General features: G+C 40.9%; 1 protein-coding gene across 1 annotated transcript in view; it reads right to left on the bottom strand.

Annotated features, from left to right (window-relative positions):
• SORCS3 (sortilin related VPS10 domain containing receptor 3) overlaps nt 1-27,137 on the bottom strand; it is a 632,329-nt gene that overhangs the window by 40,638 nt on the left and 564,554 nt on the right. The window contains exons 15-18 of the mRNA XM_070363359.1: nt 18,013-18,130; nt 16,911-17,044; nt 5,069-5,182; nt 1,317-1,488 (exon numbers count right to left, since the gene is read on the bottom strand). Of these exons, the coding sequence (XP_070219460.1) occupies nt 1,317-1,488; nt 5,069-5,182; nt 16,911-17,044; nt 18,013-18,130 (538 nt within the window). The remainder of the gene's footprint in view (nt 1-1,316; nt 1,489-5,068; nt 5,183-16,910; nt 17,045-18,012; nt 18,131-27,137) is intronic.

Consider the following 27,137-nt stretch of genomic DNA (forward strand, 5'->3'; position numbering starts at 1 on the left):
CAAAGATTGTTGATGGAGAAGAAAGAAGAGAAATACATCATTTTGGAATTATGAGCCAATTCTCCTGCCCAGTGACTGTGCATTCATCACAGTTTCACTGTCTCTCCCGCCATGGCAACCCAGATGTGAGTAAAATATTGATAGGTGCTACCTTGCCCCCAACACAATGTCAACTACCCTTGAGTTTATGAATATAAATTAAAGTGGAAATGAACTGAAGGCAATTCAAATGGATAAGATCATGGCTCTTCACATCCATTCAAGAGAAGGCTTTAATAGAGCTGATCCTGGAAACTCCCTAGTGGGAATGCGATGATGACCTCCTCTGAATATTAAAGTTCTTTAATTTAAGCACCCAGTGTGGATAAAGGCTAAAGAACGTGCCGACCCAGGATAAGGAGCCCTCACTGTCCTGTCAGTGTGGGCCAGACTTTAAAGATTTCTAAAGTATTCACAGTTGGGCAGAGGCGGGGCATGGGGACACACTCCTGGCCTGCTTTGCTCTCTTTCCAAGATCTCAAGAGCACACAGTAATTTGCATTTAAAGGTAGATGGCTTTGTGAATCAGGCAAACTTCCCTGCCCCAGCGCCTCAGCAAGGAGTGCCTGAAAACTTCCCTGGTTTGGAAACAGATGAAACAACTCATATAGGAAGCAAAGAAACATACAGCAGAGCTATTCTATCCAGAATGAGTGAATCTGGTCTGGTTTTACTCCCCAGACTGCAAATGACCTAAAATGTGAACTAATGGAGCAGGCAGCTGATGGAAAGTCAACTCATATGACATTCTTTGACATTCTTTAGAAAAATAAGTTTAGAGGATTGGGATCACCCTCCCACATCCTCATACTTTCAAGTACTCATACTTTGAAGACTCTCTAGAAATCTTGTGGGCTTTTCTAATTAGTGGGGTTAAGGGTAAAAGAAAAAAAATAAGGATCCTGAAACAAACAGGAAAAAATGTAAATTCCATTCTGGCAATGTTTATAGTATGCAGTCTAATGATAATTAAGAGTCCTTTAACGACGCAGGCCCTAAAGGGGTACCTCAAAGAATATATTCAGATCTGCGCCTGCTCAGACACAAGGGGACCCCTTTGGCCTAGGTCTGTATTGTGGGATGAAGGGAACAGGGTCCCTAAACATCCCAAGCCCTCTTTCACCCCTTCCATCTTATCACACAAGTGGTGCTTCTCACCATTGACTTTGTTTTAAGGACTAGTGGGAACACAAGCTCTTTCTTCTCTTCCCATCTGGATGTGGGACATGACCCATTTGTGAGTTCTGACCTCAGAGGCCCAGGAGGGGGTCCCCTACCTCCTCCATGAGGATGATGAAGGTTGCATTGTGCCCCTGCTCCGCCACCAGACGCCCATCAGTCGTCGCCACGTGGAGGCCATGTGGGGCTTTTCCAGGGCACATCTGGGCCTTGGCAGTATACTTCTCCCTTAGGCCGTCTGTGCAGTTGTTGGACACGATTCGCCGGTACCTAAGGGGTATTGATCGTTGTCAGTGGTGTGGTTTATCACATGTGTGTGTGCTTGTGTGAAGCACGTTCAGTAGAGTGTGCAAGAGAGCAAGAGCGAGACAGAGATTCCACACAGTTGCACCTGACGTCTGAGTCCCAGAGAAGACAGCCATTTAGGAAGCTAAACAAATGCTGAGAAGCCACTATCCCTTCATCTCAGGAAGAGCAGCTCTTTAAACACTATTATCGATCCTACCTGGTGAACCACGGATCAGATCAGTGTCTAAACCAGCCAAGAAAAATCAATGTCTGACTCACGCACGAGGCAGGAAGTGGCAGACCCACTGGTCTAGGGAAGCAAGAAAAGCAGGTTCTTCTCCCTGTGAGAGACAGACTTGTTTCTACCTCCCTGAGGCCAGAAAGCAGCTAGAAGATCAGCCTTCTTCTAACTCTGATTCCTCAGGAAGCCTCTTCCTGTCTTCCCTTGACCGCCAGGACACCACTGCATCACCTAACACCTACTAGTTCTTACTCTGGAGCCACTGGACTCTTATAGCAGATTTTCTTTCCTTGCTAACATTTCATTTCCCATTCATCACTAACACCAGACCAGAAGCACACTTGTGAAACTCCTGTTTGATCCTGCTGTGATAAAACTGTCTCAGAGAAGAAGCCTGCATGGGAAAATCTCCCCATAAACACTGTGACCGTCTAAGATAAGAGCATCTTTGGGCACGGTGATGACATGCATCTCTCTTGACCGCTGACCCAAGCATGTGAAGCCAAGGCGAGAGCTTGCCCACAGCCCTGACCTGCATGACAGACTTTATTTCCAGGCATATCACTATCCGTAAAGCTGCATAAAATCAATGTTCTGGTAAAACCACATAAAATAAATGCACCCCAGACACCACTACGGCCATCATCGTCATCACCACATCACATCTTCTTTCCCTCTGTGTGTCAGGAGTAATTAACCAGTCTCTCCATGTTGCCTTCTTCTGGTGGCCTTGAAAGCAAATTTCTATATGAATGATATTTGTTCTCCATTATACCTGGTATTTTGTCTCTCCCTGACCCCCACGTACTGCTGAACTACTAGCCCAACATCTTCATCAGGAGATCTCAAGAGGATGTCAAGCAAATGTTATATGTAGTTACTGCTAATGTGAACTTACAATATATCCTCTTGTAGACACGTATTATTTTAATTGCCAACTGAGTTCACAGTGGGTCCAGAGCTGCCCTGTCGAATATGTTAATCACTTTTCACCTGTGGCTACTCAGCACTTAAAATGTGGTTAGTGGTGCTCGTTGAAATGATAAGAATGTTTAGTTAAATAAAATATATTATTAAATTAATTTCACTTAAAAATATTTTTCAGTGTGGAAATTGGAAAATTTTAAGTTATATATCCTTGGAAGAAAAGTTATGACCAACCTAGACAGCATATTAAAAAGCAGAGACATTACTTTGCCAACAAAGTTCCGTTTAGTCAAGGCTATGGTTTTTCCAGTGGTCGTGTATGGATGTGAAAGTTGGACTATAAAGAAAGCTGAGTGCCAAAGAATTGATGCTTTTGAACTGTGGTGTTGGAGAAGACTCTTGAGTGTCCCTTGGACTGCAAGGAGATCCAACCAGTCCATCCTAAAGGAGATCAGTCTTGGGTGTTCATTGGAAGGACTGATGTTGAAGCTGAAACTGATGCTGGGAAAGATTGAGGGTAAGAGAAGAAGGGGACGACAGAGGATGAGATGGTTGGATGGACACGGGTTTGGGTGGGACTCCAGGAGTTGGTGATGGACAGGGAGGCCTGGCATGCTGCAATTCATGGGGTCGCAAAGAGTCAGACATGACTGAGCGACTGAACTGAATTGAACTGAACTGATGTGGCTTATAGTATAGTTCTTTCAGTCAGCACTGGTCTATATAATCAAATTTTCATAATCTATAGCTTCTTGCTGACCTTTATTCATTTAGAACATACTGAGCTTTACCTGTGATAGACATTTTAGAGGATGTCACATCTTAATGTACACTTGATATCATCCACTCTTGCTCTTTAACTATGGCCAGCTGGTGGATGATTTGTAACAGAGGCCAACATTTAAATAACCTAGAGGTATGTATAGGAATTTTTAGAGAATCTTTAAAAAAAAAAAAAAAAGAGTAATTTTTCCCTTTTATCTTCTTGAATTATTTGTTTGGCTTTTAGCGGTTTTGGCACACTGAACTTGCTTAAAATTGGGTCCACATATCACATGATCATACGAGAAGCTCTAATGCAATTACCTGCTTGCTCTGTCCAGGTGTGCTCTGGCTGAGACCTGGCCTAGCTGGTCATATATGCCTGTTACATTTCTCTTTCTCAAACCTCAAACTTTATTCTCTAACACCTCAGGTCTTTAAATTTCACTCTGCAGGATCTGTAGTTTGAGTGACTTAACTCCCAAGACAGTCATCTACAATAAAATTATGTCAACAGTGCTTAAACTTCAGCTCAGATCCCAAGAATAGTTCTCTAAGAACCAAATATTTGGCTAAAAAAAATGTATACTTCTCAGAGTATCTCAGACCACTCGATACATCTCTTCCATCATGTTTTTTCTTCTTTCTAGACATCAGTTATGTAGATAGTACTCTGGCCACTATTTTAGATGGCTGGATGACATCACTGACTCGATGGACGTGAGTCGGAGTGAACTCCGGGAGTTGGTGATGGACAGGGAGGCCTGGCGTGCTGCGATTCATGGGGTTGCAAAGAGTCGGACACGACTGAGCGACTGAACTGAACTGAACTGAAAGTAAAAATACTGAGATGGTGAGTAACTTGTGTGAGACGTTAGAAGATCCATCCACTGGAAGAGTTCAGACTGGATTCTAGTCCCTTGTTACTCAAAGATGAGTGCTGGGACCAGCAAAGACAACAATGTGTGGGAGTTTGTTGAAATAAAGAATTTCAGTGCCACTGTAGATCGCCTAAATTAGGAGCTGCCTTTTAACAAGATCCCCAGGTGATTCATAGCACATAAAATTGTAAAAACGCTGTCTTCAACCACCAATCTGCTTTCCAAATCTGTACTTGGTCACCGAAGTGGCAAAGTAAAGGAGGAAGTAATAAGTAACAGAGAAATATACATAATTTGACAATTACAGAAAGTGTGCCTTGAGCTTCTTATTCCAGGAGTTCCCAGGATGGGACTTTTTTCCGTTTCCATCATTGGTCCACAAGAGCGTCAGCTCATCTCTCACTAAAGAGAACCATAATATCTGCATACCACTTGTGTTAATTTATTTCCATCAGGGTCTGGAAAATATGGTGGCATCTCTTTCCAGAAGAGAAGACCTGACTAAAATAATAGCTATGATATTTCAGAGGCAAATAGCAAAAGGCATTGAAATCTGGGTAATCAGAAATCTCTTCTATGTTCAAAAAAGCTAGGCTCAGCTAAAGAACCCCTCAACTTTCTTCAGAAGCCACCTGCTGTAAACAGACTCTATGTTCTTTCTTGCTTCACTAGCAATGCTCCTCTGATCCCAACTTAGTGAACAGTGAAATAGGAAGGCAGCGAGCGGGGTTCCTTCAGGTAAATTACTTACCCAGTACTGTTAAAGTAGCTTTGACCAAGGCTGCAGTCCTTTGATGGAGACGCTGGATTATACCAGAAAGCAGGGACACACTGGCTCTCTCCGTGTCTCTCATAGCCATAGTCACTGTCCAGAAAATAAACATTGAATACTGCTGTACATGCACAAATGTGAAAATATCCACAAACACATATAAACACAAATATATCTCTCTAACCATCCCCAAAGCCAAACACATTCTTTAAATATTCCCAGTAGGGGCAAAATTCATGCTTTGAAAACAGATTTTCAGACTCAGTCATTTGGAGTCCAGTGTACAGAAGACATGCTGCGGCTGCTGCTGCTAAGTCACTTCAGTCATGTCTGACTCTGTGGGACCCCATAGACGGAAGCCCACCAGGCTTCCCGGTCCCTGGGATTCTCCAGGCAAGAATACTGGAGTGGGTTGCCATTTCCTTCTCCAATGCATGAAAGTGAAAAGTCAAAGTGAAGTTGTTCAGTCGTGCCCGACTCTTAGCGACCCCATGGACTGGAGCCTACCAGGCTCCTCTGTCCGTGGGATCCTCCAGGCAAGAGTTCTGCAGTGGGGTGCCATTGCCTTCTCCAGACATAGTAGATTAGCAAACGGAGAGTCCAGGTTTAAAAAGGTGTGAATGAGTAAGGCACACTAGGTTGGGTGGGTGTGAGGGATGTCATAATCTTAAAAGCTTATTTGGGGTCACAGTGGATTTACTGAAATAAATGGATGACAATCAAGAAGATGATTTTAAAAGTAAAGATTTATTTATGTGATATGGTTCCACACTTTATTCCAAAATGGATTTCATTGATTTTATCTTCATATTTTTTGAAATTCTCTCTCAAACACACATACACATTTGCATTCACTTTCAAACTTTCCCCAACTATTTATAACACAAGCCCCATTTCCTTTAGGAAACAAATAAAAAACCCACAAAAGTTAAACCGTAGCTCTTCTCCATGTTTTTGTAAAAGCCGAGCCATAATAAAATGAAGAAAGGTCAGGTATGATCCCCTTCCTCTTCCCTCAGCACTCCAAAATGAGGGAGTCAAAGACCAGTGTGTGGTGTGAGAAGAGGGCTCCCATTGGAAATGTAAATGGTGTTGCCTTACTTCTTGAGGTTTTATAAAATGCCAAGAATTGTAAATGCCAAGGTAGAAAAAGAATAAGAAAGTAGGCATTATTGCTACAACCAACTCCAGGTCATTGAAGGTGGCTTCACTTGGCAGAAGTCATGTCTTTCTAAGTCAAGCATCCAAGGGTTTCCTGAAACCCAAAGACAAGGCAGACAATCTGGACCTTTGAATATCGATTCACTGAGTGTTAATGAAACATGCAACAATAGGAAATTAACTCTTTCCTGACTCACTCCCCCTTTCTTTTTCTATTCCCATATTTTTTGAGACATGATTTAATTAAAGATCCGTGAAAATAGAGGCAAATTGTCTATGTGGGCACCTGGGATAGGAATGAAAGGAAGAGAGGAAGAAAAGTTTAATTCTGCATTTATTTATTATTCAGTATGTGCCCTGTCCTGTGAAAGAAGAGCCATCATTCCTATTCTCAAGGGGTTTTCAGTCTTTTGGAGAGAGGAAGACACCATGCCTCCAATCCAACAAAAGAGCAGGAATACAGTCTGAAGCAGAGTACAATGTAACACAGTATGAAGCAGTACAGTTTAGAAGTACCAATTGACTGATGCGATTATATAAATATCTGCTGGATTTGATCCCACCCTACTTCTCACCACCTTCCTCCAAACCAAACTCAGACCAATCTTTCAACCTTCTTTGTCTTTGTATGTGGTATTTCCCTGGAGCTTTTGAAGCACTCTACCCTTTTCTGTATTAGGCAGTTTCCTAAACATCCTTCAATAGCTATGCCTGATGAAGCCATCCTTGCTTTCTAAAACCAAATCTTGGTGGCTCTACCATTTGGGGAAACATTGAGGCTAAAAAAGGGCAGTTACCTCTGTTGTTTTAGTTCAGCAATATTAGGCTCTAGAATAGGACACTGCAGGTCTTGAATAAATATTTAGTGGGTAAATGGTACTCTCACTGCATTTTTAAATAATCACACTAATTATCCCATTGCATTGGTCTATTTCTGCAGGGAGACTGTGAGCCTATGGTTAACTTCCCAGTGTGTACCACAAAGCATCCAGGAGTTCAAAACATGTCTGTGGAGTGAGTATGAGCTCGAGTCATTGCAGATGGCTACACAAAAAGGTGAAGCACAAGACCAGCTTCAATAGGCGAGTTTAAATGAAACTGGAAGAAAAGGAGAATGGGACATGTTTGTCAAGGTAATCTTTTGCCATGCCTCCCAATTAATGATTGAAGATCTGCCCCCTGAGAGTTCATATGGACTTAGTATTGTGCCAGCTGCTAACAGCCCATGAGAGCCTACTTAAAATTCCAGGAACTTTGTGAGTTAGTTAAGGTTGTTAAACATAGTTTAAATAATGATTTAAATTTTATACAAAATTGTACTTATATTCAAAAGATAATACCTAAAACACAGAAATTCCATTATTTTGCTGCATTTATTATTACTATATGCAATAAATACTACATATAAGATGTCATGATATAATCATTATATGCTCTTGAAATCATTTATGTCTGTGTACCTGTGTATGGTAGAAATACATGTTGTGTTTCCTAATTCTTCGTTCAGTGATGTCATGTTGGCAGCATGAAATCATATATCATGAGGATATTTACAGCAATCCCCAATCACTACTAATAAGGGCTTATTTACTTCTTTGTTCCTGAGAAAATTGAAAGTTGCCCAGTTGTGTCCAACTCTTTGCGACTCCATGGACTACACAGTCCATGGAATTCTCCAGGCTGGAATACTGGAGTGGGTAGCCTTTCCCTTCTTCAGGGGATCTCCCCAACCCAGGGATCAAACCCAAGTCTTCCGCATTGCAGGTGGATTCTTTACCAGGTGAGCCACAAGGGAAGCCCAAGAATACTGGGGTGGGTAGCCTATCCCTTCTCCAGAGGACCTTCCCGACCCAGGAATCGAACAAAGGTCTCCTGCATTGTAGGTGACTTCTTTACCAACTGAGCTATCAGGGAAGCCCAGAGAGCCAGTAGTTAAATATTTTCCAGCACAGTACTGAATATCTGATTTCAAAGTATTATTTACCTGTAGAAGGATTTGGGCTGTGATGGGCCCGCACTACTACAAAATCCCCTGATAGCTTTATGTGGTAAATCTATTGAATGTCCTGTTCATCCCAGAAATATTTGTAATTTTCGAAGGAAGGGTGCTCTCCTAAGCAGCTTTATGAGGGAGAGAAATGTCATATGCTCCTTGCTCAGTGTAACCATCTTTAGCAGTAATGTTCAGTTCTGCTACCTGTTTGTGATGCAGTAATTAAAGAAGGCCATGCTGCTTTGCCCCAAAGAGAAAAAGCACCGCATTAATATTTAATAACATTAATGGAAACATCACTAGCTGCCCCCAAGCTGTGGCTTTCTTCATTACCTTCTGCTAAATGTATACTATTGAATAAAATCTCTCATCCTATCCAAGTCCCCTCCCAGCTCTGAAGTTTTTATGATTTCAGCAAATAAGCAGGGCCAGCTGCTGCTCCAGCTTCCTAGGGAAACGTGTTTTTCTCTTGAATTGTGACATTTGGAGAGAATGTGCCAGAAAGTTCGATTCGCCTCAGGAAAGGAAGCTGCCACAGCTTCTGCAAACACACATGTAGTTTTCTTTAAGAAGTAAGTCACCTCTGTGTCTTCTTTGACTGTAAATGGGTTGAGAACTTCTAAAAGTTTAGGGGAAAATTGTCCATTTCCAGGGGCGTGTGTGTCCTCAAAATCCCACCCAGAGAGAAGCCTCAAACAATCCAGAGAGGGGACAGATAAGGAAAGGCTCAGAAACCAAACAGTTTCTGCATGTCAGAAAAGGGAGACTAGTATTACTGGGACCCAATCCCCTCAGTTCACAGAATGGAAAGGAGAAGAAAAAGAGAAAAAATGACTTGCTAAAGATTGTACACAGCTGTTGGGATGTCAATCAAAGGTGATAACTGAGACTCCTGACCCCTGTTATCAGTTCAGTTCAGTCTCTCAGTCATGTCTGACTCTTTGCAACCCCGTGGACTGCAGCATGCCAGGCTTCCCTGTCCATCATCAACTCCCAGAGCTTGCTCAGACTCATGTCCATCGAGTCAATGATGCCATCCAGCCATCTCATTTCCTGTCATCCCCTTCTCCTCCTGCCTTCAATCTTTCCCAGCATCAGGGTCTTTTCCAATGAGTCAATTCTTCACATCAGGTGGCCAAAGTATTGGAGTTTCAGCTTCAGCATCAGTCCTTCCAATGAATATTCAGGACTGATTTCCTTTACGATGGACTGGTTGGATATCCTTACTGTTCAAGGGACTCTCAAAAATCTTATCCAACACCACAGTTCAAAAGCATCAATTCTTCAGCACTCAGTTTTCTTTATGGTCCAACTGTCACACCCATACATGACTACTGGAAAAACCATAGCTTTGACTATATGGACCTTTGTCAGTAAAATAATGTCTCTGCTTTTTAATATGCTATCTAGGTTGGTCATAGCTTTTCTCCCAGGGAGCAAGTACCTTTTAATTTCATGGCTGCAGTCACTATCTGCAGTGATTTTGGAGCCCAAGAAAATAGTCTGTCACTGTTACCATTGTTTCCCCATCTGTTTGCCATCAAGTGATGGGACTGGATGCTATGATCTTAGTTTTTTGAATGCTGAGTTTTAAGCCAGCTTTGAGGCCGATGTCATTCTGATCCCCTTGGAGCTGGCCAAGAAGTCATGGTCTCTGCTGGCCCAGGGGTAGGGAGTATCCTACTCTCAGACCATGCACAGTCCCATCAAGACTCACTGATCCCCAGTTCTTCCAGTCTCCCATTTTGGATTTAAGGCTCTAGGATGAGTATTTCACAAATGTCTCTGTCTCATTTTAGGAGACAATAGAGTGTGGTTGATTTGGGGTCAGATAGAGGTTTTTAGCAGACACAGCATGAACACTCAGCAAAGAGAAGCAATCACAACAAAAACAATGGACTAATAAACAAATCATTTTGTAATGCATAAGCCTAAATACAGCCAGAGAAATAGAAAGATAATTATATCCCAACCATTTTCATAAATGGTTTGAAAAACCAAACAATCATGGCTCAAGTATTTCTCCTAATCTAACACCAAGCTACCTATCTGCCCTTACCCCTCTATGCATCAACAGCCTTCATGTAACTGCTTTCTTAGATACGCTGCTCATTTTCCTCATACTTACTTAGCAGCAAGTCTACATAGCTCTATCACCACCTCCTACAGGAAGCCTTCCATCATTACTCCAGTCTTTGGTGGGCTCTTTGTTCTGAATACTCCCAATACTTTCAGGTAGGACCAATGTTGTCCTAAAGAACTTTCTGTCTGTGCTATCCAATATGGTAACCACTAGCCACATGTGACCATTAAGCACCCAATACATGGCTAACTGAAGAAATGAATACTTCGCTGTTTTTAATCTTAATGCAAATAACCACATGTGGCTAGTGGATACTATACTGTACAGCATAGGTCTGGATCATGAAATTCAACACCCAATTATACTCTTTATTATTTGCTGTCATGCTTTTTTGCATCCAATAACTCTGCTTTATATATCTTTGATTTTTCTACAATGTGCTATCTATAGAAAAAATACAATTGATTGGACTCTATACGCAGAATAACAAGGTTGAGTAGATTTCAGACATGACTGAATTTATGTACAATGGCATATCCAAGACTCTTCCCCTCACTCATCTACATTTCCACTTGATAAATGCACTCTGTGGATCTGGAACCTTCTGGGCATGGAAGATAAACACTAAGACATACTGAGACTTAGGACGCTGGAGTCAGACTATTATAATTTTAAGTAAATATATTAACATTTTTTTGTATCTCCATCTCTTCACCTATAAAATGTCTAAAATAACAGACTCTCCTTCTGGTTGAGAAATTAAGTGAGATTATCCATCTAAAAATCTTGGCACATAGTAGATGCTCAGCAAAACTTCTGCTGTGAGAGTGGTTGGATGAATGAGTAATAAAAGAGAATAGTGAGGCATAATTTCTAGCCCACACGGGTTTCTCACTGAACAAATGCACTTGGACCTCCCAGGGGTCAACTACCTCCTAGGAGACTCCGTAAGACTTGAGAGGAGACCTCTTACTCTCTGTTTTCTGACTACCCACTAGTCTGCTTACTTCTCAGGGAGGATTTGCCCCTGGCCCCTCACCAGTACCACGATGGAGGATGCTTCAGAGTGGTTCTCTACAGTAAACCTGAGGCTGGGGGATTTATGAGGCTATTAAGTAGAAACATCCATATTTATGTAAACTGCATACTTATTACTGATACCCACTCTGCATAGAAGTGAGAGTAGCAAAAGTCAATGAAAAGTGAAAGCATTAGTCACTCAGTCATGTCTGACTCTTTGCTATCCCAGGGACTGTAGCCTTCCAGGCTCCCCTGTCCATGGAATTTCCCAGGCAAGAATACTGGAATGGGTAGTCATTTCCTTCTCCAGGGGATCTTCCTAACCCAGGGATTGAACCCAGGTAATGGTTCCCTACAAATAACTGCATCTGAGAATCTATAAAGCCTTTCTTCTTCAAGTAGAGAAGGGATACAAGTGGAAAATACCTTTGCTTTGTGAATCCAGGCTGCACTCCTTAACTTTTTCACCAGAATCAAGGCATTCTCCATCCTTGGCATCCATTGGCATCCTCCCAAGTCTCCACTCCCTGCTGTCTCTCAGATTTAAAAGTTGCCTGGACCAGTCCAGTGAACATTACCTGATCTGATTTAGGGAAACAGCTAGGTAGAATGTGCATAAAGGCTTATGCTAACCAAGTTGGGCTTTTCATATTTTTTAGCTAACAATTCCTGGTAGGAAGGAGGCTTGAGAAGGAAGCAGGACTATGAAACTATTGCCATACATGGATTTTCCAGCACAATCATTAATGACAAACTATTTTTGATGGAAAAACTGTATTTATGACTAACACTTATGCTTACTGAAGTTGACTTGAAAAGAAAAATAAATATTCAGCCCCTTGTCCAAGACGTCATCATAACAGCAAAAAACCCCAGAAATTTCAGAAAGCAAACTCTCTTTGCCATATTCAAAAGTGGTGCCTAAATACTTTATTAGGTCACATGATTTTTTTTTTTTTTTTGCTTTTTCTCTTAGATTATGACAACTAAGCCAGCCTGAAGTCTTGTGTGTTTGTTTGTCTTATCTCAGACTCAAGTTCTTCTATTTTCTTTTTAATATAAGGCGTGATCCCATTGTTCATTGCAGCACTATTTATAATAGCTAGAACATGGAAGCGACCTAGATGTCCATCTACAGATGAATGATAAAGAAGTTGTGATACATATACACAATGGAATATTATTCAGCCTTAAAAAGAAACACATTTGAGTCAGTTCTGATGATGTGGATGAACCTAGAACCTATTATACAGAGCGAAGTGAGTCAGAAAGATAAAGATAAATATCATATTCTAATACATATATATGAAATCTAGAAGAATGGTACTGAAGAACTTATTTACAGGGCAGCAGTGGAGAAACAAACATAGAGAATAGACTCATGGGCACGGGGGAGAAGGGAGGAGAGGGTGAGATATGGAAAGAGTAACATGGAAACTTACATTACCATATATAAAATAGATAGCCAATGGGAATTTGCTGTATGGCTCAGGAAACTCAAACAGGGACTCTCTATCAACCTAGAGGGGTGGGATGGGAGGGAGGTTCAAAAGGGAGAGGATATACGTATACCTATGGCTGATTCATGTTGAGGTTTGACAGAAAACAACAAAATTCTGTAAAGCAATTATCCTTCAATAAAAAAAAATTTTTTTTAATGAGGCATGATTGGCTATAGAAAGGCAAATGTATAATATCTTATATATCTCCTCTTAGAATTCTATAAAGTCTTCTTGAATGCCATATACTTATTACAATTCTAATTATTGTTGTTTAGTTGCTAAGTCAAGTCTGACTCTTTTGCAACTCCATGGACTTTACAATTCTGGTACCAATGGCCTAAACTATTCAATTTGGCATTGGTTTAGAGTTAATGGCACATTCTATATTAAACCTCATCACCAGGAGTTAACCTAAATCATTTGAGGATGAGTTTCAATTTTAGAATAATCAAATTTGGGGACTCTTTCTTTTGAAAAATAAAGTAAATCTAAAATAACAAAGACTTGTTTGATTTCTTGAGAAATGGCATAATATAGAGAAGAGAATGTGGAATTTGGCTAGATTTGCTTTTGCTCCTCATCTCTTTCTCTCCCAGATTATGTGATCACAGTCAAGTAATTTATATTCCAGATGCTAATTTTCTTCTCATTAAAATATCATAGTAATGACACTGACATTACAGCGTGTTAGGTCCAGGTGGTTCTTGCACTGGCAAGCTGAGAACCATAGAGCAGGGCTCCCTTCCTCCACTTCTTCACTTATAGATGCATTTTGATAGCAGTTTCCAAAGAAGCATTTAGAAATAGTTTAAGCAAAGCCATCACCACTGAAATAAATGGATAACACTCAAAGGTACAACTCTGAACATAGTCCTTATATGGATATATGAGCTCTAGTTTACTTGCTAAAAATACCATGGGGACCACTTAACCCTGGGTTATAAGACTAAGAATAACCACAACAGCAAAAGCTATGTACACCATTAGGATAAATTCCTTATTCACATTAACGATGAATATGAATTCATTTATTCCTCCCTAGGACCCAATGAGATACATGTTATTCATTTGCAGTTTATAGCCCAGGATGTGAAGTTGTAGAGATTAAAAAATTTCCTAAGGTCAGAAATTGAGCATCAGAGCTGGGATATTTTTTTTCCAGACTAGTAAATATTAAAGTAATTGCTGAAGGAAAAATATTTATGTTACAATTCTTCCTTCAACTGTGAGGTTTCCCCCAAATGGGTGAGGGTCTAACAACTCAGAGAGACACAGGAGAAAATGTGGCATGACATACAGAAAGATGTGGAGTCAGTCTGCAGAAGGACACAAGAAAGGCTGACGTTGACATTCTGAATACTAAGGATGACATCAATATGTCATGTACCATAAATCTGAGTGGGCCACTGTATATAATGCTATGACTATTCTTCTGGATTATGGTGAATAATTAAAATTATTCTTCCCAAGTATGAAAATAGCCTTTGTTTCCAAAGGGTCAAAAATGCCACAGATAGGATCCTGCCATTCAAATTAAATTCAACTTAGCACAGTCCATTCAGATGATTCTTCCTGAAGTCAAGCTTTTCAAGGCAGGGATGAAGAGCAGGTTGGGAGCAGTCATGATTGTCTCCTTTGCTTGCTATTACCAGTATAGTCCTGGTAGAAAGCAGGAAATGAAAGATGGATTCCCAAACATAATCAAGAAACAAGCTGGATGAAATGAGAATGAAGGGCATGAGGCTGTTGGGCAGGGGCAGCTGTTCTGTGCCTATATGGACTTAATTTAGCTATTAGACACCATTTAGTGGTAAAGAATCCACCCACAATGCAAGAGACACAGGTCTGATCCCTGGGTTGGGAAGATCACCTGGAGTAGGGAATGGCAACCCACTCCAGTATTCTTGCCTGGGAAATCCCATGGACAGAGGAGTCAGGTGGGCCACCATCAATGGGATCACAGAGAGTCAGACACAACTTAGTGACCAAACAACAACAATAACAAAACCCTAATGCACCTCTGTCATAGTCCTGCCCCTTCCATGTTTATAGGCTGTTACCCGAGCCCTTAGATTTGTCTTTTAACCTATAATTAATATAATGAAAATATATAAACTGAACTTCAGCTTTTGAATATGACACAGAGAAAGAATTCATCCAATTGGCATGAGCATGGAATCACTCTGCAATTACTAATGAGATCACTCATTCCCACATTTGGGAAGGTTTTTGCCTCTCCTAAAAGAAACAACATTCAGAAACACTGTACAACTGTTTTGTCCTTACACTGGAGAGGCACTAAGCATACAAAAATAAAGAAAGTCAAAAATTCCTGCACTCACAGCACTTACATTCTACTTGGGAAAGACAGGCAAATTATAAAGCAATCAAAACACACAATCTCTCTATTTGTGATTAATACTAAGATGACAATTGAACAGGGTGATATGCCTGAGACTGCCAGGGTAGGGGTGAGGTTAGATGGTCTCAGAAGGCATTTCTGAGCTGCGGTTTTTGCTGAAGTATGAGTGCTCCAACAGTGCCAGTCATACTGAGATTTGAAAGAAATATCTGTTCTTGCTGTTTCCTTTGCTTGGAATGAGTCTGGGTTAATCAAGGTGCAGGAGATAGTGGTATGGCTGCAAAACGGCGAATGAAGAGGGAATAGTAAGAAGTTAAGGAACAGTGCTAGTGGGTCAATCATTTGCAGTGGAGCAAAGAAAGAAAGTTATATTATATTTTAAGGGAGCAGGAAAGCCACTGGAGTATTTAAAACATAGGAATGATAAGATCTGACTTGGGTTTTTAAAATATAATTTTATTTCTTCTAAGGATGGATGGTGCTGGAGAAGGTTCTTGAGAGTCCACTGAACAGCAAGGAGATCAAACTAGTCAATCCTAAAGGAAATCAACCCTGAATATTCACTGGAAAGACTGATGCTGATGCTGAAGTTCCAATACTTTGGCCACCTGATGCAAAGAGCCAACTAATTGGAAAAGGCTGATGCTGGGAAAGATTGAAGGCAGGAGAAGGGGGTGAAAGAGGATGAAATGGTTGGATGGCATCACTGATTCAATGGACATGAGTTTGAGCAAATTCCAGGAGATAGTGAAAGACAGGGGAGCCTGCTGTGCTGCAGTCCATGGATTCACAAAGAATTGGATATGACTTAGTGACTGAACAACAAGGATGGATTTCAAGGTGACCAGAATGGACATAGAGAGTGAATTAGTAAATTGTTGAGGTGATCCAGATGCCATGGACATGGGTAGCGGTGCTTTGTGTTGGAATGTGTTTTGGAAATAGAGACGTGCAGGGACTTCTGGATGGCCTGCACCTGAGGGTAAAGGGAAAAATTAAGCTCTCTTGGGATTTGGACTGAATGGATGTCTATGTGTTTTACTGAATTTGGAAAACCTGGTCTGGGTTGGGGGGCTCAAGAGAAGCTGAAAAACTGCTTCTAATAGTGGGCATTCAGGAAGAACTCTGCTTGGCAACATAAACTTTGAAATCCCTGTTACCAATTCAAGGGAAGATGGATGCTGAGTAAACAGATGGACACAAATGTCTTCATCTAAGAGAAGAGACAGGCTGGAGCTGGAGGTAAATATTTGGAAATTTGTGAGTCATTAGCTAAGAGATGAGATCCAAACTCATTCTCTCTGGCTGTCATTAGAGGGAGGAAAAAAGAAATGGTGATAAGAGAATTCATTGGAAAGAGCACAGTTCGAGCTCACATGTGTGGAGGTGACTGCCCAAGGTGGCAGCTCTCTAAGCTCTCCATGCCCAGCCCCTCCTCCTGGGGACTTTCCAGGACAGCTGCTAACTGAAGACGAGAAGTCCCCTTGGACACACCACTCTGGTAGGACAATGATCTTCCCTGTGAAAAGCTTCCCCCTCCTCCTTCTGGGGCTGTAGACATCCCATCTGGCCAGGACCTTAGGCAGCCAGGCTGGCAGGCCAGCTGAGTCATGCCTACCTCCTCAACTTCTTCTTCACTCTCATCCCCCAAACTAGTCAGTGTCCAGCTGGAACTGCTGATGAGACATAAAGAGACTCACCATTCAAAGTCCCAGTCAGCACAGACACAGGGTTCTGAGACCACTGTCCCTGAGGAGTCTCGGCCCAGGGCACACTGAGCTCCTGGCTTGCGTTTCTTGAATATTTTCCTTTCTCCCATGACGCAAGGCTCCCCCTTAGGAAGAAAGTCCACAGTGAGAGAGACAGAAAAACACAAAAGACAGTGAAATAAGCCAGCATTAGTCTTTGCATTCTCTTTTGGTCACTTTATGCAGAAATTTCCCTCCTAGGAACCATTCAGGAGTGTTCAAGATTAAAAGACTGATCTTTTACTACCAGGCAAGAGGAACACTGTGGGAGACTGGCCTATTACTGTCCCTCCACCCAACCTGGCCAGTGATGTCTGCTTCTCCACCTCTACAGAGAATGCAAACATTCCAGTCATCCCCACAGACCACTTGGCAATTGCCTGAATTGCCATAAATTCCAGTGGAAAGTAATCCACTGTTGGCATCTTTTTCACATCATCTTCAGAGCGAAACTGAAGTGGACTCGATATGTTCCTCTCTATGATAAACAACCATGCCCGAGTCCTTATTCCTAGTCAAGAACAAAAAGAGAAGAAATTGGTACGAATTATAAGGACTCAATGGTTCTGAAGACAAAAGAATTCTGCCTGTGTTGACTAGCACTAAATATCTGCCTTGCGAGAGTCCCTCACCCTCCGCTTTCTTTGTTGTCCTGTTCCCAGTGCTCCTGGGCCCTGACTTCAGGATGGCCTGAGAAATGCTCCCACTGTTTCCATTAGAAGGTAAGATGATCAAACCGTTAGAGGGTGTGCTGGTTTTCTGGGCTTCATTTTCCATGGGTAGCACTAAAACCCCAGGTCATCACTGCTGCCTCTCTTCCAGGCTGCTCGGTGATTTCAATGAGTAGATCAGGATTCAGGGTGCACAGCAGTTCCAAAATATCATATGCCCTTGCTCAACCTGGTGTGTGAATTCCAGTCCCACCCCCACAATTCACCATTTTCCCCAGATGGCCCACTACTTCCCTCCTCCAAATAGGAAGACCCAACAGGACCAAACAGGGCTTGCAGTGGCCCCTGTTTCCAGAGCCAGGATTCCCAAGCCGGTGTTGTACCTGATTGAGCAGGTGCCAGGTCTGATAGTCCTCCTTGCTACAGTGTCGGCTGAAGATTGATTTGTAGTCCACCTTCACCAACTGCCATTCCGAGCGGAGGCTGAAGTGGCCAAAAACTCTAAGTGTTTATGGGAGGAAGGAGAAAGACAAGCAGAGAGTCCCATAGTCAGTCACTAAAATGCAAAGACTAGAGAGAGAGAGGACTGAATTACAGCCTGGATTTTAAAGATTCTTCCAAAACCAAGTGTTGGAAGTCCATTGATGGTAAAGTCCACTGCCCACACAACTCCAGCCAACTGACACGGTATTCACTGTGGATTTAAAATCATATATATACATACATACATATATATATATATAATTGCTTTTGAATATGTATATATTTGCAAAATTAATATATGTGCTTTATAGGAAGAATATGAAGTATAAAAAGGTATACAGAAGGAAAAACTTTTCCGGTTGTCTACAATCTTCTACACAGGTATTAATTTGATAGCCAGCCTTCTTCTTAATGCAAGCGCTACTGTTATATCTGCTGATGTCCAAAGGCAGGGCTTCAGTTTTCTCATCTGTAAAGTAAACTTTATGTGTGTGTTTTTCTTTTGGGGGCGGGGGTTGGATTAGCTAATCTAAAGTATGATCCTGCCAACTCCAAAATTCTGACTGAATCTAAGCATGTTTTAGTTGAAATTCTCATCACTTAACTCACATGAATATCACCTTCTCTCCCTCCTCCCTGAAAAATCAGTCATCTCATAAAAAGAACTCATATTTATGTAAATCAAAGAAGCACATTGTCTGCATGACTTAGATAATCAATACTGACCTTTTCAAAGTCCAGCAGTTGATAGCCCTATAAATATGAATGATCAATCGTTTCTAGAAAAATAGAAAAGAAGACTGATCACCCATACTCCACTCGGGTGGCATGTCTTATAATTACAACGCAAGGCATCTATCACAGTGATGTAAAGGAGAGACCAGTCATGCCCAGAACCAAAACCCACTGAAGTCTTTCAAGGAACTGGATGGCTTCCATCCCAGTAAGACTTAATCAGAGTCCTAGCTCTGAATTCTCCTTTTCCCAAATTCAAATATTCTTATGGTGACACCTAAAATACTAACTCCCCTCAAGAGACATTTCCTTCTGCTTTCTGAAAGATGAGGAAGCTTTGGGAGGGGTGGAGTGGATTAAACCTGTGAAATGCAGTAAAAATTGTTTTGTAGATTATATAACTTAAAATACACTGTAGGAAATGACTTTTAATGTTTAAAAGCTATGACAAACCTAGACCATGTATTAAAAAGCAGAGATATTACTTTGCTAACAAAGGTCCATATAGTCAAAGCTATGGTTTTTCCAGTAGTCATGTATTGATGTGAGAGTTGGACCATAGAGAAGGCTGAGTGCCAAAGAATTGATGCTTTCAAACTATGGTCTGGAGAAGTCTCTTTATAGAGAGTCCCTTGGACAGCAAGGAGACCAAACCAGTAGATGCTAAAGGAAATCAACCCGCTGAAGTTCCAATACTTTGACCACCTGATGCAAAATGCCTACTCACTGGAAAAGACCCTGATGCTAGGAAAGACTGAGGGCAGAAGGAGAAGGGGGGCGACAGAGGAAGAGATGATTGGATGGCATCATCAACTCAATGGACATAAGCTTAAGCCAACTCTCAGAGGTTGTGAAGATCCAGGAAGCCTGGTGTGCTGTAGTCCATGGGAGCACAAAGAGTCAGACACCACTGGGCGAGACTGAACAGCAACAACAATAATCATTTACACATTAAATAAAGCTTTTTAGATCCTTGTCTGAGGAAAAAAAGATTAAACAGACTTCGAGGGAAAGACTGGTTTTCTCCTTTAGTAAAACTGTATGGTCTTTGCATGAACCTTACCTCACTCCTGACTAGTAGGAGCTGAGGGGTTAGAATATCCTAGATTGTGTGGCCAGTACTATGTGGGGTACCTGCTCTGCCATCCCTTCTGTTCCATCACATTCTTGCTACATTTAGTAGCAAATATACTATATCCATGCCAAGTCTATATTAAGGTATTTCTACCACTTACTAATAGATCTGATACAGTTCATGGAAAGGTCATGAGTCAATCAAATTTCAATCTTTAACAAAACACTTCTTTTTTATAAAAAGTTTCTATCTGTTTTAAAAGAGGAGAATAAGGGTAAGAGCTCATCAAAAAACAAACAAACAGTGCGAGAAACTTTGAGGACTGTCTTCTTCCCTCCTTATCCAACCTATCTAAATCCTCCCACATTTGAATGCCCCCTCCTCTAGAAAGTCTTCCCTGATTGCAGTACCCTGAGTAACAGGATATTAGTGATGCTAAACAAAAAATAAACACTTCTGCCTACTCTGAATAGTTTACAGTTATTGTATGGATCACAAAATACATTATGTCAGATTAATCACATTTCTTTCTATGGTAAGATAACTAGGCAGACAGAAGAAGGAAATATGGGGCACATGGTTTACCCGGATATCAATGAGGCATCTACAGAGTCTGCTGCTGCAGTCTTGAAGAAAAGATGAAAAATATAAGCCAGGTGCTGGTAAAATTATGTGGCTGAACAGGACCCAATTAAGGCATTAAAATCAACCAGGAGGGAGGGGATGTGTAGTCAGCTGCTATCTGCAGCTGTCTGCTCTTCCTTGTTCATCATTTTTATTAATGACTTTATGACATGGAAATAATGGTCATCATTGAAAATTGCATTTTCTGATGACACAAAACTGGAAGAAACAGTCAATATGCTTGATGGCAGAATAAGGAACCAAAAAGCTCTTGACAGATTAAACAGACAGGCTGAATTTAATAACATGTGATGTAACAGGGAAAAAACTGTCAGGTCCTTCCCTGGCAACTACATAAGTATTGGATAAAAGAAATGTGACTTGTTGCAGCTCAGGATAAATAATGATGATGATGACAATGAGGATGCTAGCTTAAGAATTTTCATATACAATGTGATTAACATAAGTAAACACTTCAGAGACCAAAAATACTTAAGATAATCTTAGAATGCATTAATGAATGAAGAATTTTGTATATTGCCTAGAACAAAGAGGCAGTGTCCTGGTCTGGTTTACATTGACTAGATCACAAAGGAAATTTTTACTTAGTGCTGAGTGTCAGCTTTAATGCAGAGAATAGACTGAGTATCTCCAGAATTGGGGGCTTTGGTAGTGGTGGTGGTGGAGTTTTTATCTCTTGAAACTTTAAATAAAAATATGCATTTATTGGGATGTGTTTGTTTATCCATGGAGAAGTTATATATCTTTTATCAGATTTTCAAAAGGGTTCACAGTTCCCAAAGTTTAAGGACCATTGAAAAAAAGAGGATTAAGATGATGTACTAGATTAAATAGTGGATCCCCAAAGAGATATGACCACAATCTATTCCCTGTAACCTGTAAGTGTGACAGGTTAACTGCAAAAAAGTCTTTGCAGATGTGGGTTAAGAATCTCAAGATAAAATCATCCTGGCCCTAAGTCCAATGACAAGTATGCTTATAAGAGACACAAAGAAGAGAGACATGCAGAGATGTGAAGCCTATGTGAAAACAGAGGTGAAGACGAGTTACACAGACATAAGCTAAGAAACACCTGGAGCCACCGAAAGGTGGAACAAGCCTAGAATGAATTCGATTTCTTTTTCCGTTTCATTTAAATTAAGGTTTATTCTTAAATGCCACCCAGTTTGTAGAAATCTGTTACAGGAGGCACAAATATAAGAAATAATAAATAAAATGAAATAATACAAAAGGTGCTATGATTCGAGGCCAATTTTCAGCTACCAATCCAAGAAGTGGTGTAAACACTATGGCTGGTTAACCTGGAGATGACTTAGGAAGGGTCAGGGGAGTGAAGACCAATAAACAGGTGCTCCAGGGAGATGTCTACAGTATTAAAAAATAACAGGAAATAAAAGTTCAGAAGTTTACAAAATAGGAGAGATTGTTCTAATAGACAAAGTTGCCCACACAGGAAAGGAATAGCTCAAGAGTTAGTAACCAGAGAATCTCACCCTCAGACGTCGTCATTTCCCAGGGCTGATGCTGAGGAAGATGCAGGGAACATCCAAGTACACAGCTGAACTGACGCTGAGCCTCTAAGCAGGTCCACGGTGTTGGTCTTCCCAACTCTTTGGGATATCTGTTTCTGATCCCAGGGTGCTCATTTCAGAACTGAACACAATAGGTTCCCAGTCGGGACTAGGAGACTAATTCAGATTCTTCTCTTCCGCAATCTTGGCAGGTCACTTCCTTTCATCTACATTTCTTTGATTTCTATGACATTTCCCTGTACCATGTTTCCTAGGTCTTTCCCCAAACTCTAAATTGACTTGCTAATATTTCCATTTGAAAGTTGGCTAGTCTGCTTCTCCCATGGGGTCACTTTCATGTGCCAGATGCAAAATTTTAAACATTTAATGCTAGCATACTAGCTTTGTTCATTTTCTCACTGGACCCCAACTGATATTAGTAGGGTAAAATCTCTTGGCAACTTTCAGACACTGATGTACTTCCCATCTCTCTATCCATTATCAGTTCATGGTGGACTCCTTCCTGTGGGGCATGAGTGACTCTGATACAGAGTGTCTCTTTTACAGAGATGTGGCTTCCCTAACTCTGTTCAATATTGAATTCACTCACTGATCTTCTGATTAGAGTCGTGGAAGATGAAATGACAGAAACACAGCAAACTAAGTAGGAGATAAAATAAGGACTTACTTAATTTCAAGCATTTCTCAACCCTTTTCATATCTAACCTTAGAACATATGTTAATATTCACAACGGGAATCTGTAGAAGTGAGAACCCAGTAGAGAAATCAGAGAGACTAGAAAACAAGCCCCTCACTTTGGGGTGATAAACACTAATTAGATCTACTTGGTCCTGGATTGGAGAAAGAGAAAGTCTAGACTGCTTTTAAATAATAGTACAAGAATAAAATTTCTCAGATAAAAACTCATCTCCTTAGGGAAATGTTGCCCTGAGCTTATGACCAATAAACTAGGAATAGCATATTCATCCCACTTGTGGTAACTTTTTGGGAAACAAAAAGTTTAATTTAATTGTATTTAATTTTCTTGTATTTTTGGTCAAATTTGTATCAATGAGTGAGAAAGCTCCATAAAGCTGGGAACGTTATTGTACTTCTTTGGACCACATAAAGCCTTTCAATTGTAGTTGCTGGACAAAGAATGGCTGACTCCTGAGTAAATAGTGGAACAAGCAATTCTAGAGCATGGCTTCATTTTCAAGTCTGACAAAAAAAGCCAATTCCTAGCATAGCCAAACCATGGTCATCCACAGCCATACTTTCTTGCCATTGTCAGATAAACTATTCTGACCTCTTTTTTTCAAAAATGTATTCCTAGTCTCCCTTAACTCAAAGCATATTTTCATCAACATAATCAAAACCCTGAGATAATGTATGGAAATACCTTGAAAATCCCAGTGGATAATAAGTGTTCATTCCTATCTCCATCATTCTCATTGTTGGGACCCCCACAGATTCATACCCAAGGCCCTGCTCATCAAGAGGTTTCAATAAGGTTGGCTCAAAATTCCCTTTCCAAGGTAAATACTAACCTCAAATGCAGGGCTTCTTTGTCTTTTGTGTGTCTTTTCCTTCTATACAGCCTTGGAGAAAGTAGATAACTCATACAAAAATACAGATGACTGTCTGGAAAGGGTAGGCTACTCTTTAGTTCCTTTGAAGAAGTTGCTCCCAACCACAGAACAAAATAAATGAATTCTCTGAGCCACTTCTCACAATATGGATTTTCAGGAAAAAGCAATTAAAATTTATTACTTGTTTTTCTTTTTCTTTTTACCTTGTCACCTGTATTTTTTTTTTTTCATGAGAGTTTTTGGCTCCACTCAAGATTCACCTTCTTCTTGGGCTTTACAAACCTGAGAGCATCTCTATCCTCCTTTAACCTCCTCTGTTGCTCTGTCTGTGCTGTTGTGACTCTGGTAACAAAGTGCCCTCCTAAGCTCTTGTGTGGTTGTTTACCTTTTAACATACAGGTAGTCTGGGCATGGCAATACCAGGTAAGGGAATAGAAGACCTGGCTTTTCCTAGTCCTTGTCTACTACTAAATTAGCTAGGTGACTTTGAGCAAATCACTTCATCTCTCAAGCTTTCAGCTTCCTTACACAACATTTTTATTCAGTGACACATATACTGAAAGGATAGGATGCAAAAATTGTCTAGATGAAACATGGCTCGTTAAAAACAATTTTCAAGAGTTTATTTTCTTTTAATCCTTATGTCTACTTTGAGGTGAACGAACTATCTCCTGGTGACCCCATACACAAAGGATTTAACAATTAGAGTCACTAATCTTTGTCTCCACTGGCAATTCTTTCATATAACAGATGCTCAAAAAATAGTTCTGGGTTGATTACGGGGTAGAATTAATCTATCAAAATTGTCTACTTCTTCCAAAATTGGGGTGATAGCTTTATCTCGCCTTATTTCTGGGCCAAAGAACATGGTTGAGTTGTATGTCCTTTGGGGTTTAAATGAAAACAATCTCAGGAAAAATAGCAGCAGTATCTCTACCTCTTGTTATCACGGACTGCGCTAGGATTCCCACAAACATCTGTGATTTGCTGGGACCCTAAATAACACACCTTCTCTAATCCACTATCCAGACCTGAGTAGGCCTTGTGGGGAGGGAAGTGATTAATTTGAGGGAGGGAGGTAGTTTATAAAAGTAAAAGACTTCATTAGAATTCCATCCACACAGAGGGTTAGCTACACGTTAATTAAATGATTTCAAAGGGGATCTTGGTATATAATTGTTATAATTTAGGTGGAAACAATGCCACACTAAGTGTAATTAGAGGAGCAGGCTCTGTAAGGATGTTTTCCTCTTTACTGGAGAGCAACTCTGGGTCACCTGATTCTCCCCTGCATAGTAACTGGGTACTTTTTTCAACTTCCAAATGCACCAACTTTATATACAGTTGTGAAAGCTGAACGAAATTTCAAGAAGAGACTGGTTGACCACAATTCTTCCAAGAGGAAAATGACAAGAATTCATTATTAGGAAACCACTGGAAATACGTAAATGAAAGAACAGTTCTTGGGGAGTCAGATTAGCAGGCATGTCACTGCAGACTGACTTTTGAGGAAACACTTGATCAAACTCAACTAAGATAATATTATGCTGTCATCAACCTGCCCCAGGACTCCCTTCCTTTATCTTCCTCAGTGACTCCAGCACAAGCACCTTGAGTTCTTGGAACCACCAGCTCACTCATCTCTATCTGCCTCAAGAAAGAGAACAAGGCCAAAATTGACTCTGTCAGTTTCTTCCTAATTTTCCTCTTTCTGTTAATATTAGGCTAGAAACCTCTGCATTAGCAGAGACTTAGCCCTCAGCCTGTCCTCGCTCTTAAACTCTAGCCTGGCACTCCATCCTTTTCTTACACTTCTACAAAATGTCTCACATCCACCAACTTCTGTATTCCACTCCTACGCCTTGATAACTAATAACAGCTACCATTGATGGCTACCACTGACGGCATGCTTGTCAGACTCCAGGGACTCTGCTGAATGTTCCTCAGCTATTATCATCCTGAATCTTCCACACAATACCTGAGAATCTTAGGCACAGCCATTTCAGATGAGGAAAACTGTGGCTCTAGGACCATGCTCAAGGTCAAGACTGAGTTGGGAATCAAGCTGACATTCATGTGAAGCCAAAGCTCTTCCTGGCTGTGCTTCCTCCTTCTGAAGATGATATTCCAGGCTCTCAGTACCTCCTGCCTCACTAGTTTACACCTACATCTTCATGAAACCTGTCCCCCACCTGCTCCCAGACTGTTGTCTTAGAGCATTATTTCAATGACACTACACACCTGCTCAGAAATTGCAGGTTATGGAACAGGGACCACTTCCTAGAATTAGCATTTAATCCTATGCCATTCCATCATAAGCTCTGACTTAAAGGCCACCTTCTCTTAAAAGTGTGTTCAAAGTCTAAAGTTTTGACTTCTAAACTTTTGACTTCCTGTATGAACAGATGGTAATCTTCTCCGCCAGGCAGAGGGCTTCCTGCTCAGAAATTGCAGGTTATAGAACAGGGACCACTTCCTAGAATTAGCATTTCATCCTATGCCATTCCACCATATTCCTTTCCAAATTTTCTTCCTTCTCCCCTCTCTGTCCTAGCCAAACTGGTCTCTTTCCCTTTCTACAGGTGCCTGCTCTACATAGGTACTTGTGTTTGTGTGTACACACATGTGCTGATAATAATAGCTGTGGAATGCTTATCAGAGTCTCTAGCAAACACATATACACACATACATACACACACCCACATATACTCCTGATTACACACCTTGTTTTTTTCCATGCTTTTCATTAGAAATAGCCTCCTATAGTCTTTGCCTGCTCTAAAACCAACACAAGCTCTGACTTAAAGGCCACCTTCTCTTAAAAGTGTGTTCAAAGTCTAAAGGATCTCTCTTCTAAACTTTTGACTTCCTGTATGAACAGATGGTAATCTCCTCCTCCAGGCAGAGGGCTTCCTCAGTTTTTCAAACACCATTACTTTCCACCTCCCTCTTCTCTAAGTATACTTCTCTCCTCACCCCTCCTCTTCACATCTGTGCTGGTAAAGTAAGCCTTCTTTTTCTCTATCCCTACACTTGGCATTTGTGCTTCACATGTGGGTCAAGAGGTCCCCTAATGTCCTTCTATGACACTCATCTTTTCAACTTGAACTTCTATGCAGAAAACTCCCAAGGAACCTACTCTTGTTCCTGAACTCTTACAAGATTTAGTCATGAATATGACACTAAGAACTGTGAATTTGATATAAGAGCCTCCCTATCTACCTTTGTAGTATTATGTCCTGCTACTTCATAGTATTCCTCATGCTCAGACAGAATTCCATTTGTTCCAGTAAAAGAAATATGACTTCCTAGTGCCTGCTCTTCTTCTGCCTAGGATGCCTCCCCCAACATCTTATATGTCCAACTCCTGCCCATTCTGCAAGTCCCAAGGCAAATAATATGCAGTGTTTCTTGGGAGGGAGATTAAGGGGGAGGAAAACTGTTCAAATCTAAGCATTTTGTAGTG

This window comes from Bos mutus, chromosome 26, assembly GCF_027580195.1.
Source record: "Bos mutus isolate GX-2022 chromosome 26, NWIPB_WYAK_1.1, whole genome shotgun sequence".
Lineage (NCBI taxonomy): Eukaryota > Metazoa > Chordata > Mammalia > Artiodactyla > Bovidae > Bos > Bos mutus.